The sequence below is a fragment of the Quercus suber genome, unplaced genomic scaffold (assembly GCF_002906115.3).
Source record: "Quercus suber isolate HL8 unplaced genomic scaffold, Cork oak 2.0 scaffold_511, whole genome shotgun sequence".
NCBI classification, from domain to species: Eukaryota; Viridiplantae; Streptophyta; class Magnoliopsida; order Fagales; family Fagaceae; genus Quercus; species Quercus suber.
In genome coordinates, this window is record NW_027069960.1 from 177,826 (window position 1) to 191,858 (window position 14,033).

Below are 14,033 nucleotides of genomic sequence, written 5' to 3' on the forward strand. Positions count from 1 at the left end.
TAGTCCTCGGACCAGATGATTTGGAGTTAGTTAACACTTCTGCATTGTTATTACTAATGAAGGTTAACTCTGGAATGAGCCTTGCCTGACATTCTCAAATGTATTTAAAATCGACTCTAACCTATGCTAGCCTTCTTTGTGTATGTGCAAAAAGATCTGTCAAACTTTTATAATACTTGTTGTATTCATTACTTAGTAGTAATTTTTATACACTGTTCTTTTCGGAACTAGTTTTAGTTATGTATATTACCAGCAGGATAGGGTAATTATGTTTATCTACATTACCATAATTATAAAGTATAGTTATTTGTAGCAAGAGTAAGTCATATAATATACACCAAAAATAAAAAAGAAACTCATTAACCAAAAGAGGATAGTCTTCAATCCCTTACATATAAAAAAAAAAAACAACAAGAACATATAAAAAATAATAATGGTACAAAAGAAAAACCCTAAGTATCTAAGTCTTTGTTTGAGGGACCATAGGGTCGGCAGCTTGGCTCGTCTAAGTAACAGCAGTTGTTGAGACCTGATCCTTGGGCTCTGAAGAAGTCTTCTCTTTTTCCGAGTTCTTTCCCTTGTCCTTGGATGGTTCAGTTGGTTTGCTCGGATCACCTGGCTGACTAGACTCCTTGGAGACCTCAAGCGTGGTTGGAGGAACTTGGCTGACCAAGGATTGCTCCGAAGCCTCTGGAAGTTGTGTTGGAGGAGGAGGATCAGACTCTGGGAGCTCTCGGATGTCAGGATTGTAGTATATGCTCCCAGGCAATCTCAATTCCGAATTAGCAGGCACCCCGGCAGCATCTAGTGCTTTGCCCCAGGTTATGTCGTAGTAATCTCGACTGACCGAGGCGAACTACTTCGTTAAACCTTTCTCGGTCACATCCACCCCCAACTGGTATACCGCTTTCTTTTCGGCCTCGGTTGCCTCCTTGGCCAGCTGAACGTTCCTCTGAGCCAGCTTGGCAGCCTCCCTGGCCTTCTGGAGTTCGGCGTGAAGTTCCTTCACAAGCGCTTTCTTAGAGGCCAAATTAGTCTGAGTCTCATTTAGCAGCTAGTGTTGGGCTTCGGCCTGGCTCTCAGAGTTTTGGAGGCCAATATTGATCCTTTCCTTTCCTGGGTCACCTCTTTGAGCTGCTCGGAGATTTGAGTGAACTCCTCTTTTAAGCTACCCAAAGTTTTTTCTGCTTTGGACCGAGAGTGGGCCTCCGCTTGGGCTTCGACATAGGCTTTTCTGTTCCACTCTTCAGGCACGAAGACTTGCTGGGTAATCTGCACAGTGAAGTAAAAATGTTAGCATAAAACAAGTAGAAAATTATCATGCCAACTAAAGAGCTAGATAAGCTCACTTACCATGGCCAGGTCTCTCTTTAGGGACATGAAGAGTTCATACTGGCTGAAGCGCCTGTATGACTCTGTGTCTCGGGGGAGGAGCAATGGTTGCTCCAAGGCTTTAGCTACCAGCCCTGCTCTTCCCCCATCGTAGTTTCTAATGGAGGTCTCCCAAGAAAAAGGAGCGTTATCCAGCTCTAATCTGGGAGACCACGTGCGTTGCCCTCGGCACACGTTAGCCGTAGAAGGTTTCTCCTGACTCTCTACGGATGAGGCCCTCTTGCTCCTGTGATCCCTCACCACCTTTTGTTGCTTTGTGGTTTTTGGTGGCACCACCACCTCCCTCTCCTCAGGTTCGAGAGGTCTCTTTTTCTTCAAGTCCGGTACTGGCTTTAAGCCTGAGTCAGGAACCTGAAGTGGTGGTAGAGGCAAGTTCACCACTGGTCGGGAAGTCCTAGTCCCTTTGGGCTCAGCCTTCTTGTCCCTCGTCTTTAGCAGAGCTTTTAAATCTGACATTTCTTATTCTTCCGAAGAGTCCTCTGGAAGAGTGGTTATCAGAATTGGAGGGTGAACACTGGATTGCCTGTTAATCTCCTCCTCGAAATTTGAGGAGGGTATCACCTGCACTCCCCCTAAAACTTCTCCTTCGAATTTGAACTTGTCTATTTGTTCTCCTAATGAAGAGGACGAAGAGCCGACCCTCTCGCCTACGACCGCCGGTTCAACGGGGACTTGTTGAACTAGTTGGATTAGCAATTGAACACCCTGTGGATTTGAGTGTGGAACGGGCTTAAGATCGTATGGTGCTAAAAAAACCACGCTGAACGACGTCTATTCGCCAAAGCCGGTGATCACCTTGTGTAATGGCATTGCCGATCGGCTGAATATCGGTTGCTTTTGGTGTGTAGTCGAGTATGAGGGGGATGAATCGGAGTTGTCCGTCTTCGCTCACAAATATCTCCAAGCGTAATAGGTAATTAAGTGCGGCGATGTTGGTGAGGCTAAGCTGAGGAGAAGTATGCGCTTTATCTGTAAAAAAAGATAATAATAATAAATAAATAAATAAATAAATAAAAAACTTGATCAGAAAATTGAAAGATGGTGACATAAAGAAAAAACAGACTATGAAGAGTGAAGATCCTAAGCCTACTGTTAGAGATTCTAAGTCTAGTAAGTCACACTTGGCTCTCCTGGCTAGATCGGACAGTGTAGACTGTCATGCCATGCACCTGAGACAATTAGATAGTCGTCTTTCATCCCTAATCCTAATTGTAAGTTCAAGGCATCGATGGCTCCTAGGATCCTAAAGGTATTGGGCGCGCATTGCTCAGGAGAGAGTCTATGGTTGCGAAGGTAGTTCAGGGTGATGGAATCCATTGGGAGGGTCATTCCCCCTTCGATGAAGGCTATCATTGGGATTATGACCTCCCCCTCTCTTTGGTCCATTAGCATCCGCTCCGGAGGGCAATACCATAGATTTACCCCCTATGGTATGCCATAAGTCCGCTTAAATTCCTCTATCAACGCCGAACTATCGACGAGGTATTGAAATTTACCCATTTTTAAGGAATAATTGAAGCAGTAACCAGGAAATGGGGGTTTCAAAGGTTGAAAATCCCAGCCGAGAAGAAATTAAGGGATTAAGGATGCCGAAACTTACACAGACAGGAGTGGATAATGATCTCTGAACTCAAAGTGGACTTTTAGTAGATTCTGGGAAGAAATAAGACAGAAAATTGAAGAAACTTGAAGGATTTTGAATGAACGAGTTCACTGGGTATTCTAAGGATGCGTAAAGTAAAGAAAAATAACCTCCTTTGAGGGCTTATATACGGGGGCAGGTGAAAGGATGTAGTTCATCTTGTCTAAATCCCAAAGAACAACCCTGTTCATTGGATCAATGATCCACTGTTGGATGCAAAAGATAAAACGCCGCCTGGAGTAATTAATACAGCCCTTTGGGAATAAGGAAATGACAGCGGCAATGATGAAGCGCTTGTATCTATGCCTGCGCATGTGCAAGCTTAGGTATTTATGTACTCTTTTCAAACTGTTCATTCTTTTTATTGCATGGCAGGTGAAAATCTTACTTTTCTCCTCGGATGCGAGGGAAAAATTAAAATTTTGAGGGGCTATTGTGGGGGGGGAGGGGGGGGGGAAAGGCCCTATCTAACGTAGTGGGCCTAGGGCCCCATTTGAGGATTACTGTGCGTTCGAAGAGAAGGAGGTAGTAAGGGTAAGGCCCATCTGGAAGAAGGATACATGGAAAAGAAAGATGGGTACAATCCGAAGAGATCGCCATCCGTCCGAAGAGATTTTATTCCTCGGACGCGAATAGTATTGATCAATCGAACGTGTAGAAGGTCAGAATGATCTTCCGAGCATTCCTACTGATCAAGATAAGCTCTGAGTATATCTGGAGACGATAAGAATAAGGAAATATCTAAAGAAAAAGCTGCTACCACCGTATTAAATGCACTGCAACAACTTTTCTGACTGTATGTATGTGGAGAAGACTCTTGAACAGGATAACCCCATCTACCGCCACTCACAAAAAGCTGGAGAAGATACATGACATGACATGCACTCAAGTAGGAACCTAGATGAAGAACAAGTGGACGACAGAGATGAGAGGGGAGGGTGTTATATAAAGAAGAAGGATTCCTAGAAGAAGGGGGTCGATGATGAACCTTAAGAACTGTAACTTGTATTCAATTAATGAGAAGTTTCTTCGGATTCAAACTTCCTTAGTCTTTGCATGTACTTTTATGTTAGTTTATACTTGCATGCCATAATCAATTGTTGTGAGATCCATAGTTAATCTTGCTCTATCAGCCACGCTCTACAAATTTTATTGTTTTTGGGCTTAGACCACAAATCCAGACCCTACAAGAAGTTTTACATCAATTTTTATTTTCCCCCTAGAAGAAAGGGATGCTAGAGTTTCTGTGGATGGGTGTAAAATGATCTTTGTTATCTTTGTCAATCATGAATATAACATCATTTCTATTGTCAGGACACATGTTCATTAGTGGCTCTCATAAGTAGAACAAAAAAAAAAAAAAAACTCTCATGTTAGCTCTACTCATAGTTGAGTATACGCTTTATTAGCGGTGAATGAAGTGATTGTGCACATCCATAGCTGCACAAAGAAGAATCCATCTTTACTCCAACCATGGTTGAGTAAAGGCACCCTATTGGTGGAGAAATTATAAGATTCACATGGTGGACAAGTGATGTGATTCACCATTTTACTAAAAAACTTCTACATACCAATACTTTCCTATTGATGAGTATTGGCACTTTGATTATTAAGAAAAAATGCTAACATTCCAGGGAGAGACTATCCAAGAAAAGGCATTCGTACAAGAGAGAGATTACTGTAAGTGTATTTACAAGAGGTTTGGTAGAAGGTTCATAGTCCACACATGAAGAGACCTCCATTAATTTTAAGGGGAGATTAAAAGTCTATTTGGCATAAGTTTCAGTTTTTAGCTTTTAGTTTTTATGTATAACTCCTTAAAACCTTGTTTTTTTTCTGTTTTTTTCATTTTTTTTTTCAAATTTTTTTAAGGTACAAGTATACTTTTAATAAAAAGTTTTCACCAAAAAATTAGATAAACTATTCCCAAACGGACATTAAGCGAAACAATTCTTCCATTCATTAAGAGGGAAATTACCTAACTACAAGTGCTTTGATATAAGGGATTGGACATATTCACACCCTTTATGTCACTATCCAATGTAAAAAACATAATAATAGCTCGAGTGCTCATCGATAATGGTTTAGCACTCAACGTTTATCATCTTGCTACATTGGACAAACTAAAAGTAGTTCGGACACACCTTAAACTAAGCGCTACGATAATCCGAGCAATTGATGGAATCGAAAGGAAAGTATTCCATGAGATCAATTTGACAGTAGAAATTGGACCTACCATAGCGAAAATCCAACAAAAGAAGACGAAAATCTGGGTCCCTAGTTTACAAATGAAGTAAATAACCAAAAAAAAAAAAAAAAAAAAAAAAAAAAAACTCTCATGTCAGCTCTACTCATAGTTGAGTATACGCTTTATTAGCGGTGAATGAAGTGATTGTGCACATCCATAGCTGCACAAAGAAGAATCCATCTTTACTCCAACCATGGTTGAGTAAAGGCACCCTATTGGTGGAGAAATTATAAGATTCACATGGTGGACAAGTGATGTGATTCACCATTTTACTAAAAAACTTCTACATACCAATACTTTCCTATTGATGAGTATTGGCACTTTGATTATTAAGAAAAAATGCTAACATTCCAGGGAGAGACTATCCAAGAAAAGGCATTCGTACAAGAGAGAGATTACTGTAAGTGTATTTACAAGAGGTTTGGTAGAAGGTTCATAGTCCACACATGAAGAGACCTCCATTAATTTTAAGGGGAGATTAAAAGTCTATTTGGCATAAGTTTCAGTTTTTAGCTTTTAGTTTTTATGTATAACTCCTTAAAACCTTGTTTTTTTTCTGTTTTTTTCATTTTTTTTTTCAAATTTTTTTAAGGTACAAGTATACTTTTAATAAAAAGTTTTCACCAAAAAATTAGATAAACTATTCCCAAACGGACATTAAGCGAAACAATTCTTCCATTCATTAAGAGGGAAATTACCTAACTACAAGTGCTTTGATATAAGGGATTGGACATATTCACACCCTTTATGTCACTATCCAATGTAAAAAACATAATAATAGCTCGAGTGCTCATCGATAATGGTTTAGCACTCAACGTTTATCATCTTGCTACATTGGACAAACTAAAAGTAGTTCGGACACACCTTAAACTAAGCGCTACGATAATCCGAGCAATTGATGGAATCGAAAGGAAAGTATTCCATGAGATCAATTTGACAGTAGAAATTGGACCTACCATAGCGAAAATCCAACAAAAGAAGACGAAAATCTGGGTCCCTAGTTTACAAATGAAGTAAATAACCCTTGCAAGCAATAATATTACATTGTTATACATGACTTACAAACTTTAATTTATTTACTATGCCATCGCAATTAACATCTACATTGATTTTATCAACATATGATAAGTGATTATATTAAACCCAAAATCCGTAACAAAGTAACCCTTGTTGTACATAACTTGCAAACATGATTTTATTTAGATACACATGTGCCTAATTAAGTCACTAATATTAACCATTGCCAATCTATTTTACTAAGGCAATTAACATTTCCATTGATTTTTATCAATGGTTTATTATTACATGACTATTTGATCACCAAACCGTTTCAGGTACAACCAGCAGGACCAAACCCAACTCTCCCTCCTGCAACATCATATACCACCTCCAACCTTTTCTGCTGCACATTCCCGAAAATCCCGACAGAATCAACATCACTGTTTCCAGCAAAAGCCAAACAAACCTGCGAGATTTTTGTAGCGATAATTATCCCCGACACATCCAAATCCACGTTCACATTGCCACTAAACGAAAAGCTTATCTTTGGAATCAAAACTGTCTCGTTTTTGCTAAGATCATAACATGTATCAAGCAACGAAAACCCACTTGTCAAAGGGTAACTCTTCATTGCAACCTTAAACGCCGCCTTCAAGGCGTTATAAGCATCGGGCGGCAAACGTGTTATGACAGTCCCTGAATCGATAATGGTGCCTGCATTCGAAAAAACTGAGGTTGCAATCGATAACTTCTTTCCACCTAAGGTGATCCCGAGTGTGTCGAGGCCGTAAAAGGAGGTATCTTCAGTGAGTTTCGACAAGGGAGTGAATTTGATGGCACTCGAAGAGCTAGCAGTTTTTCCAAACGTGAGGCTACCAGTAGCGCTAGAAGTTGAAGGAAGGCAATAAGAGAAGACACGGTTGTATTTTGTTGCGGTTTGTTGGATTAAGGAAAGTGGGTCACGGCCGAGACCAAGTAATCCAGCTGCCCCACTGAAGAGACCTTGGTTGTTTTGGCCACAGCCGAATAAGAAACTGTTGAAAACATCTGTTGATGTCAAGGTTAGCTTCTCTTTGCCGAAAAATCCCACAGAGAATGATTGATCGCCATATTTTATGCCGTACACACAGGTCGATGAACTGCAGCCCGGGGAGTTCCCTACGTTATCACAAATTTATATGGTAAAGATTATTCTCACATGCATTTTCTTAATTATTCTATTTAGGTGAATCGCGTCGGATATAAAAAGGTACTATTAATTTATTTTAGGACTTTCATTAACAAAAATATTTTCCAAATTTACACTTTTCACTTTTCACTCTCATTAGCTTATTACAAAAATAAAAAATAAAATTAGTAGCCTGTTCTATGTTCAAGAAATAATTTTACTTGTTACTCAAAAAAAAAAAAAATTTAGACTATTTGATCACCAAACCATTTCAGGTACAACCAGCAGGACCAAACCCAACTCTCCCTCCTGCAACATCATACACCACCTCCAACCTTCTCTGCTGCACATTCCCAAAAATCCCAACAGAATCATTATCACTGTTTCCAGCAAAAGCCAAACAAACCTGCGAGATTTTTTGAGCGAGAATTATCCCCGACACATCCAAATCCACCTTCACATTACCACTAAACGAAAAGCTTATCTTTGGAATCGAAACTGTCTTGTATTTGCTAAGATCATAACATGTATCAAGCAACGAAAACCCCCTTGTCAAGGGGTAACTCTTCATTGCATCCTTAAATGCCGCCTTCAAAGCGCTATAAGCATCGGGCGGCAAACGTGTTATGACAGTTCCTGAATCGATGACGGTGCCTGCATTCAAAAAAACTGAGGTTGCAATCGATAACTTCTTTCCACCTACAGTGATCCCTAGTGTGTCGAGGCCGTAAAATGAGGTTTCTTCAGTGAGTTTCGACAAGGGAGTGAATTTGATGGCTCTCGAAGAGCTAGCAGTTTTTCCAAACGTGAGGCTACCAGTAGTGCTAGAAGTTGAAGGAAGGCAATAAGAGAAGACACGGTTGTATTTTGTTGCGGTTTGCTGGATTAAGGAAAGTGGGTCACGGCCGAGACCAAGTAATCCAGCTGCACCACTGAAGAGACCTTGGTTGTTTTCACCACAGCCGAATAAGAAATTGTTGAACACATCTGTTGATGTCAAGGTAAGCTTCTCTTTGCCGAAAAACCCCACAGAAAATGATTGATCGCCGTATTGTATGGCGTACACGCATGTTGAGGAACTGCAGCGCGGTGAGTTCCCTGCGTTATCACAAATTTTTTCCGGTAACGATGGCTATTTTACATTTGTTGATGTACATTTTTATTTTAAATTATTCTATTTATGTGAATCACATCGGATATGAAAAGTAGTATTAATTTATTTTAGGACTTTCATTAACAATAATACTTTCCAAATTTACAATTTTCAGTTTTCACCCTCATTAGCTTATTACAAAAATAAAAAATAAAATTGCCTGTTATATATATTTAAGAAATTATTTTACTTTATTTCTTAGAATAATATTTTCAAAGAAAATTTTGAAATATTTGAAATATTAATTAATTCTTATGCAACATACTTTTCAAGTTTTCAAAATTTTAATTGTTGATAATATAAATATTAAATAACAAAATATTACTTAGAACTTAAAAGAGAATAATAATTAGCAAGTATGACTATTTTTAGATAATACATCAATTCATTCTTTATGTAATATAGGATCAAATCTTAAATCTCTTATTCGACTATAATTGTTGTTATGTCTATAGTTACCTATATATAAAGGTCTCAAATTATAAAATACCTGTGGCAGAGGAAAGTTGAGAGCACACTGATGAACTACACGAAATATTTGAATAAGTCGATGATTTAGATGGATCAAAGGTTGGTTCCTTTTGTTGGTAGCAAGATTTTAAGCAAGGTTGGCATTGAGTCCAAGTGATGTCGCTACCAGTATCAAACATGAGTGTTAAGTCCCTTTTTGGAGTACCGAGGCCAATGGTCACAACGTAGTTGCCCGAGCCAATGGTGCTACCAGACTTGGCTGGGATGGTAGTGGCCTTTGATGCACGTAAATCATTAAGACCCAGCTTTTTTGAGAGCCTGGCCTGAATCGAATTGACCCTGGATTGGTCTTGTTCGAGGATTTCAGTCATAGTGGGTGCTTTAACTTTGTCTTGATTGAGTTGAGAGCATGGGCCATGTTTATCTGCCACTGTTAAGGATGCCCTCTTATTAGAACCTGCATTTTAATTCGACATCGATTAGAATTGTTTTCACATATAAACAAATTCATACACCTGTCGATTATTGTATGTTTTCACCAAACACAACTAAAATAAAATTGAGGGGGGGGGGGGGTTATGAAGAAAAAGATAATAGGACGATTATCCAAGAGCCCGTGACAGCCAAAAAAAATCCCAATTTGACAAAAAAATTTAGGGCCTATGATTTGTCAACACAAATTTTACTTACTTTTGTCCTCTCACCTATCTAGAAAAAATGAAATCTGAATATGGCAGGCATAATTAGGTCCATTCCCATAGTGATTAGATGGGTCATCAATGGATTCTTGCTAGCCATCAGGTCATTAGTTTCAAAAGAGAAATCTTTTAAGTGTGGAAAAGAAATTTTATCTTATGATTACACCATTTATCATAATATTTGTCACAATTTAATAAAATTGTCAACGGTGAAAGGTAGACAATTACTTTTATAAAAACTAATTGTTTTTCATTAAATAAATAAATAAGAACTTTTGTTTTTTCAATTATTATTTGGAAAGGGAGATGGAGGGGTAAAAAGAAAAAGAGAGGGACCGGTCAAACCTATGGGAGATAGGGGAGATGTTAAGGGCTAGTGGGCTAGAAGCCCATTGACTCAACAACGCGTATATCTATTAACTTCCCATGACAGCTCTACTTGTCATAGTTTTAAAATTTGGATCGGACCGTATGGTCAGATCTGGTTAATCGAGAACCATCCACTTAAACAGTTCTTCTACTTTCAAAACCCACTCTATACAAAAATTCAGTGAACCGTGCGAACCGAAGTCGAACCGTCCGAGTTTGAGAACCGTGATCGGGTCTCACGGTTCACACCAAAGCTTCAAAATGCAAAAAAAATAAACGAGTTCATTAGTTCATCTCCAATGAAACTGAGTTGTTATCCCTCATTCTCAACCCCAAATTTGAAATTGCAATCCCAAAACACACTAATAGATCCACATAAAATGAAATGAAAAGCACAAACCTTTTTTCCTTCTTCCTCATCTGCATTTTCCTTCTCCCTCTTTTCTGTTTTGCTCCTTTTTGCTTCTTCTATTACCAGACACCGGTCACTAGTACCCAAAACCAAAAGCCAAGTTTTTTTTTTTTCTTTTTCAATGAGTGTCTATCACTCTGGCAATGGCTGGCAGGCTCTACCCTTTCCCCATGTGAAGAGTTTGACACGTGGCTACCTCTTCACCTTTCATTTAGTTTGTAAATGTTTTTTAAACTTATTTGATTTGATTGCTTCTACCTACGGTAAAATCCCACCAATTCCCACAGATTTACTTACTGCCTTTGTACTGTCAACGTAAATGTAACTGTAGATTAAAAAAATGCACAAAATACATGCATATATTTATAAAAAGTATACAATATTATACATATTTACATGAAAGTGTACAATGGTGTAAATATTTATTTAATTTATAATGCAAAATCTTGCTTTGATAGTATATTATAAATAAATATTTTTCTTTTTTCTTTTTATTATTATTATTATTATTATTTTGTTTAACAATTGATAATATAGCGTTAATTTTGAAACACTATAATGAAAGTTGTGATATGAAAAATATATTTGAAAGATGAACTTTATATTTATTTGGTTTATTTTAGTTAAATTTTCTATTTATACTGATTTAATATATTTACTTATATTAAAATAATTATTAAATTAATCATGACGTCATTCTGGTTCGATCTTAGTTTGATCTCGGTTTAATCTCAAAAATCTTGAACATTTTTCTCTTTTACGGTTCAATGAATAATCTGGGTCTAAAAACCTTGCTCCTTGAGTGATATGTCTGACATAATCGGACTCATAAAAGTGAATGTGAAATAACGAGTGTGAAAAGGTGAACGTAAGAGTATAAAAGCCCGGAATTAGAATAGGTCGAGTGCTCCCGTGCATTATAACATTGAACCTATTGAAATTTTGACTATTATCAACCCTTGCCCCCTATTGCAATAGTCACATCCGCTTTGTGGGACCACCTAACAATCATAGCCTTTGATGACACACCATAAAATGCCATCTCAAAGCCGCCAAGTGATTATTAAATCACTGCCTAGCTGTGGCAAAAATATTTTGCTCTTTTCCCAATTGCCCCATGAGAAGGATACCCCAGCACCTCTTGTAGTGTTTTGACTACTGAGCTTCTACTCTCACCAGCCCTCTTCTCCCATTTTTACTTTTAAAAAATATAAATAACAATCCCAAAACTCTATGGAAATAAATGTCAATCCTATTTACCAAATAATGTCCTCTAACATTTTGTGAAAGAAAAAGTTTTACTATAAGTATTGCTCATTGGCAATTTGTTTCTAAACCTACCACACACTTCTTTTGCTCAAGTAGGTTTCTCAAACTTACAAGAATCTAATAAATAATAAATTATAAGACATTAAGACTGAAATAAAATAACTTATAAGAGTTGGAATGACTATAATAATAGTAGCATTACGAGAATCTAGAGAGAGAGAGAGAGAGAGAGAGAGAAATGAAAGTTGTATGAGAAACCTTTGGTAGAAGGGCTGCAAGTAGTTGACCGTATTAGAGAGCTGACATTAAGGGTATGCATATGAGTAAGATGTTCGCTTTCCAACTCTCTTGGTTGAAGGGCAAATCCCAGGTTGTCCAGACTGCAAAGAAAAACAAGAACGCTAAATAAGAGAAACCTAAGGAAGGAAGCGGTGGGAGTGGCCATTGTTTATATCCTTAGCTACTACGTTGCTATCATACTAAAATGTGCGCTCTTAAGAGTCTTTCTTGACCTTAATATTTATAGGCTTATTGGTGATAGATGCAAATCAAAATCATGCAATAGATCACCAATTTTTCGGAGTCACCCACTTCAACATATACAAGCGTATTAACTTTACTTGAAGACTTCTTTTTTCTTCTTTTCTTTTTTTCCATAGACGGGATTAATGGATTATTATTAACAGCAAATCTAGAAGTCCACAAGAAAAAATCAAACAAACCGTGAGCTACACGAACACAAACAGCAAGTAATTTTTTTTTTTTTTTTTTTATGGGAAGCAAGTAATTTTTTTATTTATGCTATTTGGCTACTTTATACAATTGTACTTGCAACGATAAATGGGGAGGTAAGGGCCTCCAAGCTTTAAAATTATTGTTCATTTAATTTCTTGTTAAAATTTATGTAATTTTATTGAAATATGTGTAATTAAATACCTAATAAATGTCATTCTCAGTACTTTTTAACCCTTTTTTTTTCCTGCACCACATGAATAATAATTGAATATCATTTAAACAAAGAGCACTCAAAGTAGATGCCTAAGATTATTATTATTATTGGTGGTGCTAAAAAAATCATATTGTTATTTTTAGCACCACCAATTACAAAACTGGGGCTGCATTGGTAGAGTTAAAACCAAAAATTTTGGCTTCTTAGCTACAGTGCACAGCCAAAGATGGCTATGCACAGTAGCTCAAAGATAAAAAAACAATAATATTTTATGTTGTGTTCACACTAATTAGAATATTTTAATATTTTCTTTTCCTTTTTTTTTTCTTTCTCCTTGTTTCCCATTTCTGCTCGTTGCTCCTCTCTCCTCACTCTCCATAGCCATTTGATCTTCGTATTTTCCATCAAACCTCGTCGATGTTGCCAATCTCGCCTGCTCAGCTGTCGTTCTCGCAGAGGTGAGAGCCCATGAAACCACCAACTCCAATCATGCGTACATATCGTAAAAGGTTTGATTGGTTTCCCATCCAGATCTACCCTCGCTGCTATTTTTCTCTTTATTTGAAGCTTTTCTTGTTGTTGGTTTCTTTGCTTTTTGAGCACTGAGTGATACAAGTTCCATGATTGGTTCAGTGCTTTGAGCTTCTCAATTCCATGGGACAACAACACGTAAAGGAAAAGCAAGTTCCATGGTGAATTAATCATCCTCTTAAGTCCATCACAAGAAGAAAGGTGGTCGATCTAAAGCTAGCTCTTTGCTTATTGGCTCCATTGTGTTAAGAAGAGTGAAAAGCAAAAAGACCAAAAAGTCTCAGGTTCAAGTTCAAGTGGTTTTTTTTTTCTGTTACTGTGGGTTTCATTTTTGTGGTTGTGGGCTGATTTTCTTGAATAGTTGTGGGCTGATTTTGGTGGTTGTGGTGGCGGTAGGAGTAGGCCATGGGTAGTGGTGGTGGTGGTGGTGGGCTATGTGAAGTGGTGGTTGACCAATGGTGGTGGGCTGTATGTTTTGTATTTATTTATGTACGGACCATAATCTAAAGCCGACCCAACACTCCAGCCTGCTATCTCAAACTAGCCTGGCCCATCTCAGTAATAAGTTGAACATTGCCAAGATCACGAGCTGAACACCCGTCTAGCCATGGATGAAAGGTAGTGCCTTGGGGGAGTCCGCCCACCAAGCACATCTTGGTGTTTGGTACAAGTTCCAAGAAGGTCATCTCATAAGCATGTAGTGTGTCCCATTAGGACAGGAATATAGGGGTG

At 38.0% G+C, this 14,033-nt stretch overlaps 2 protein-coding genes across 2 annotated transcripts; both read right to left on the reverse strand.

Moving 5' to 3' along the window:
• Positions 1 to 6,391: 6,391 nt before the first annotated feature.
• On the reverse strand, positions 6,392 to 7,455 carry LOC136061060 (aspartyl protease family protein At5g10770-like; the record flags this gene model as incomplete). The annotated part of the gene is made up of 1 exon (XM_065763524.1): positions 6,392 to 7,455. A coding segment is annotated over one exon (843 nt), but the record flags the coding sequence as incomplete, so codon positions are not given.
• Positions 7,456 to 7,703: 248 nt separating this feature from the next.
• LOC136063324 (aspartyl protease family protein At5g10770-like) lies at positions 7,704 to 12,309 on the reverse strand. Its single transcript, XM_065763525.1, has 3 exons — positions 12,080 to 12,309; positions 9,093 to 9,530; positions 7,704 to 8,547 (listed from the first exon to the last, which is right to left on the reverse strand). Exons 1-3 carry the CDS (start codon positions 12,264 to 12,266, stop codon positions 7,721 to 7,723), a joined length of 1,452 nt encoding a protein of 483 aa, XP_065619597.1. The 5' UTR covers positions 12,267 to 12,309; the 3' UTR covers positions 7,704 to 7,720.
• Positions 12,310 to 14,033: the final 1,724 nt, after the last annotated feature.

Coding starts and splice junctions, on each gene's coding strand:
- LOC136063324 (XM_065763525.1), bottom strand. CDS start 12,266: ATGGCCACTCCCACCGCTTCCTTCCTTAGGTTTCTCTTATTTAGCGTT. Junction 9,531..12,079: donor TTGCAGCCCTTCTACCAAAG/GTTTCTCATACA, acceptor ATTAAAATGCAG/GTTCTAATAAGAGGGCATCC. Junction 8,548..9,092: donor TCAACTTTCCTCTGCCACAG/GTATTTTATAAT, acceptor GTGATAACGCAG/GGAACTCACCGCGCTGCAGT.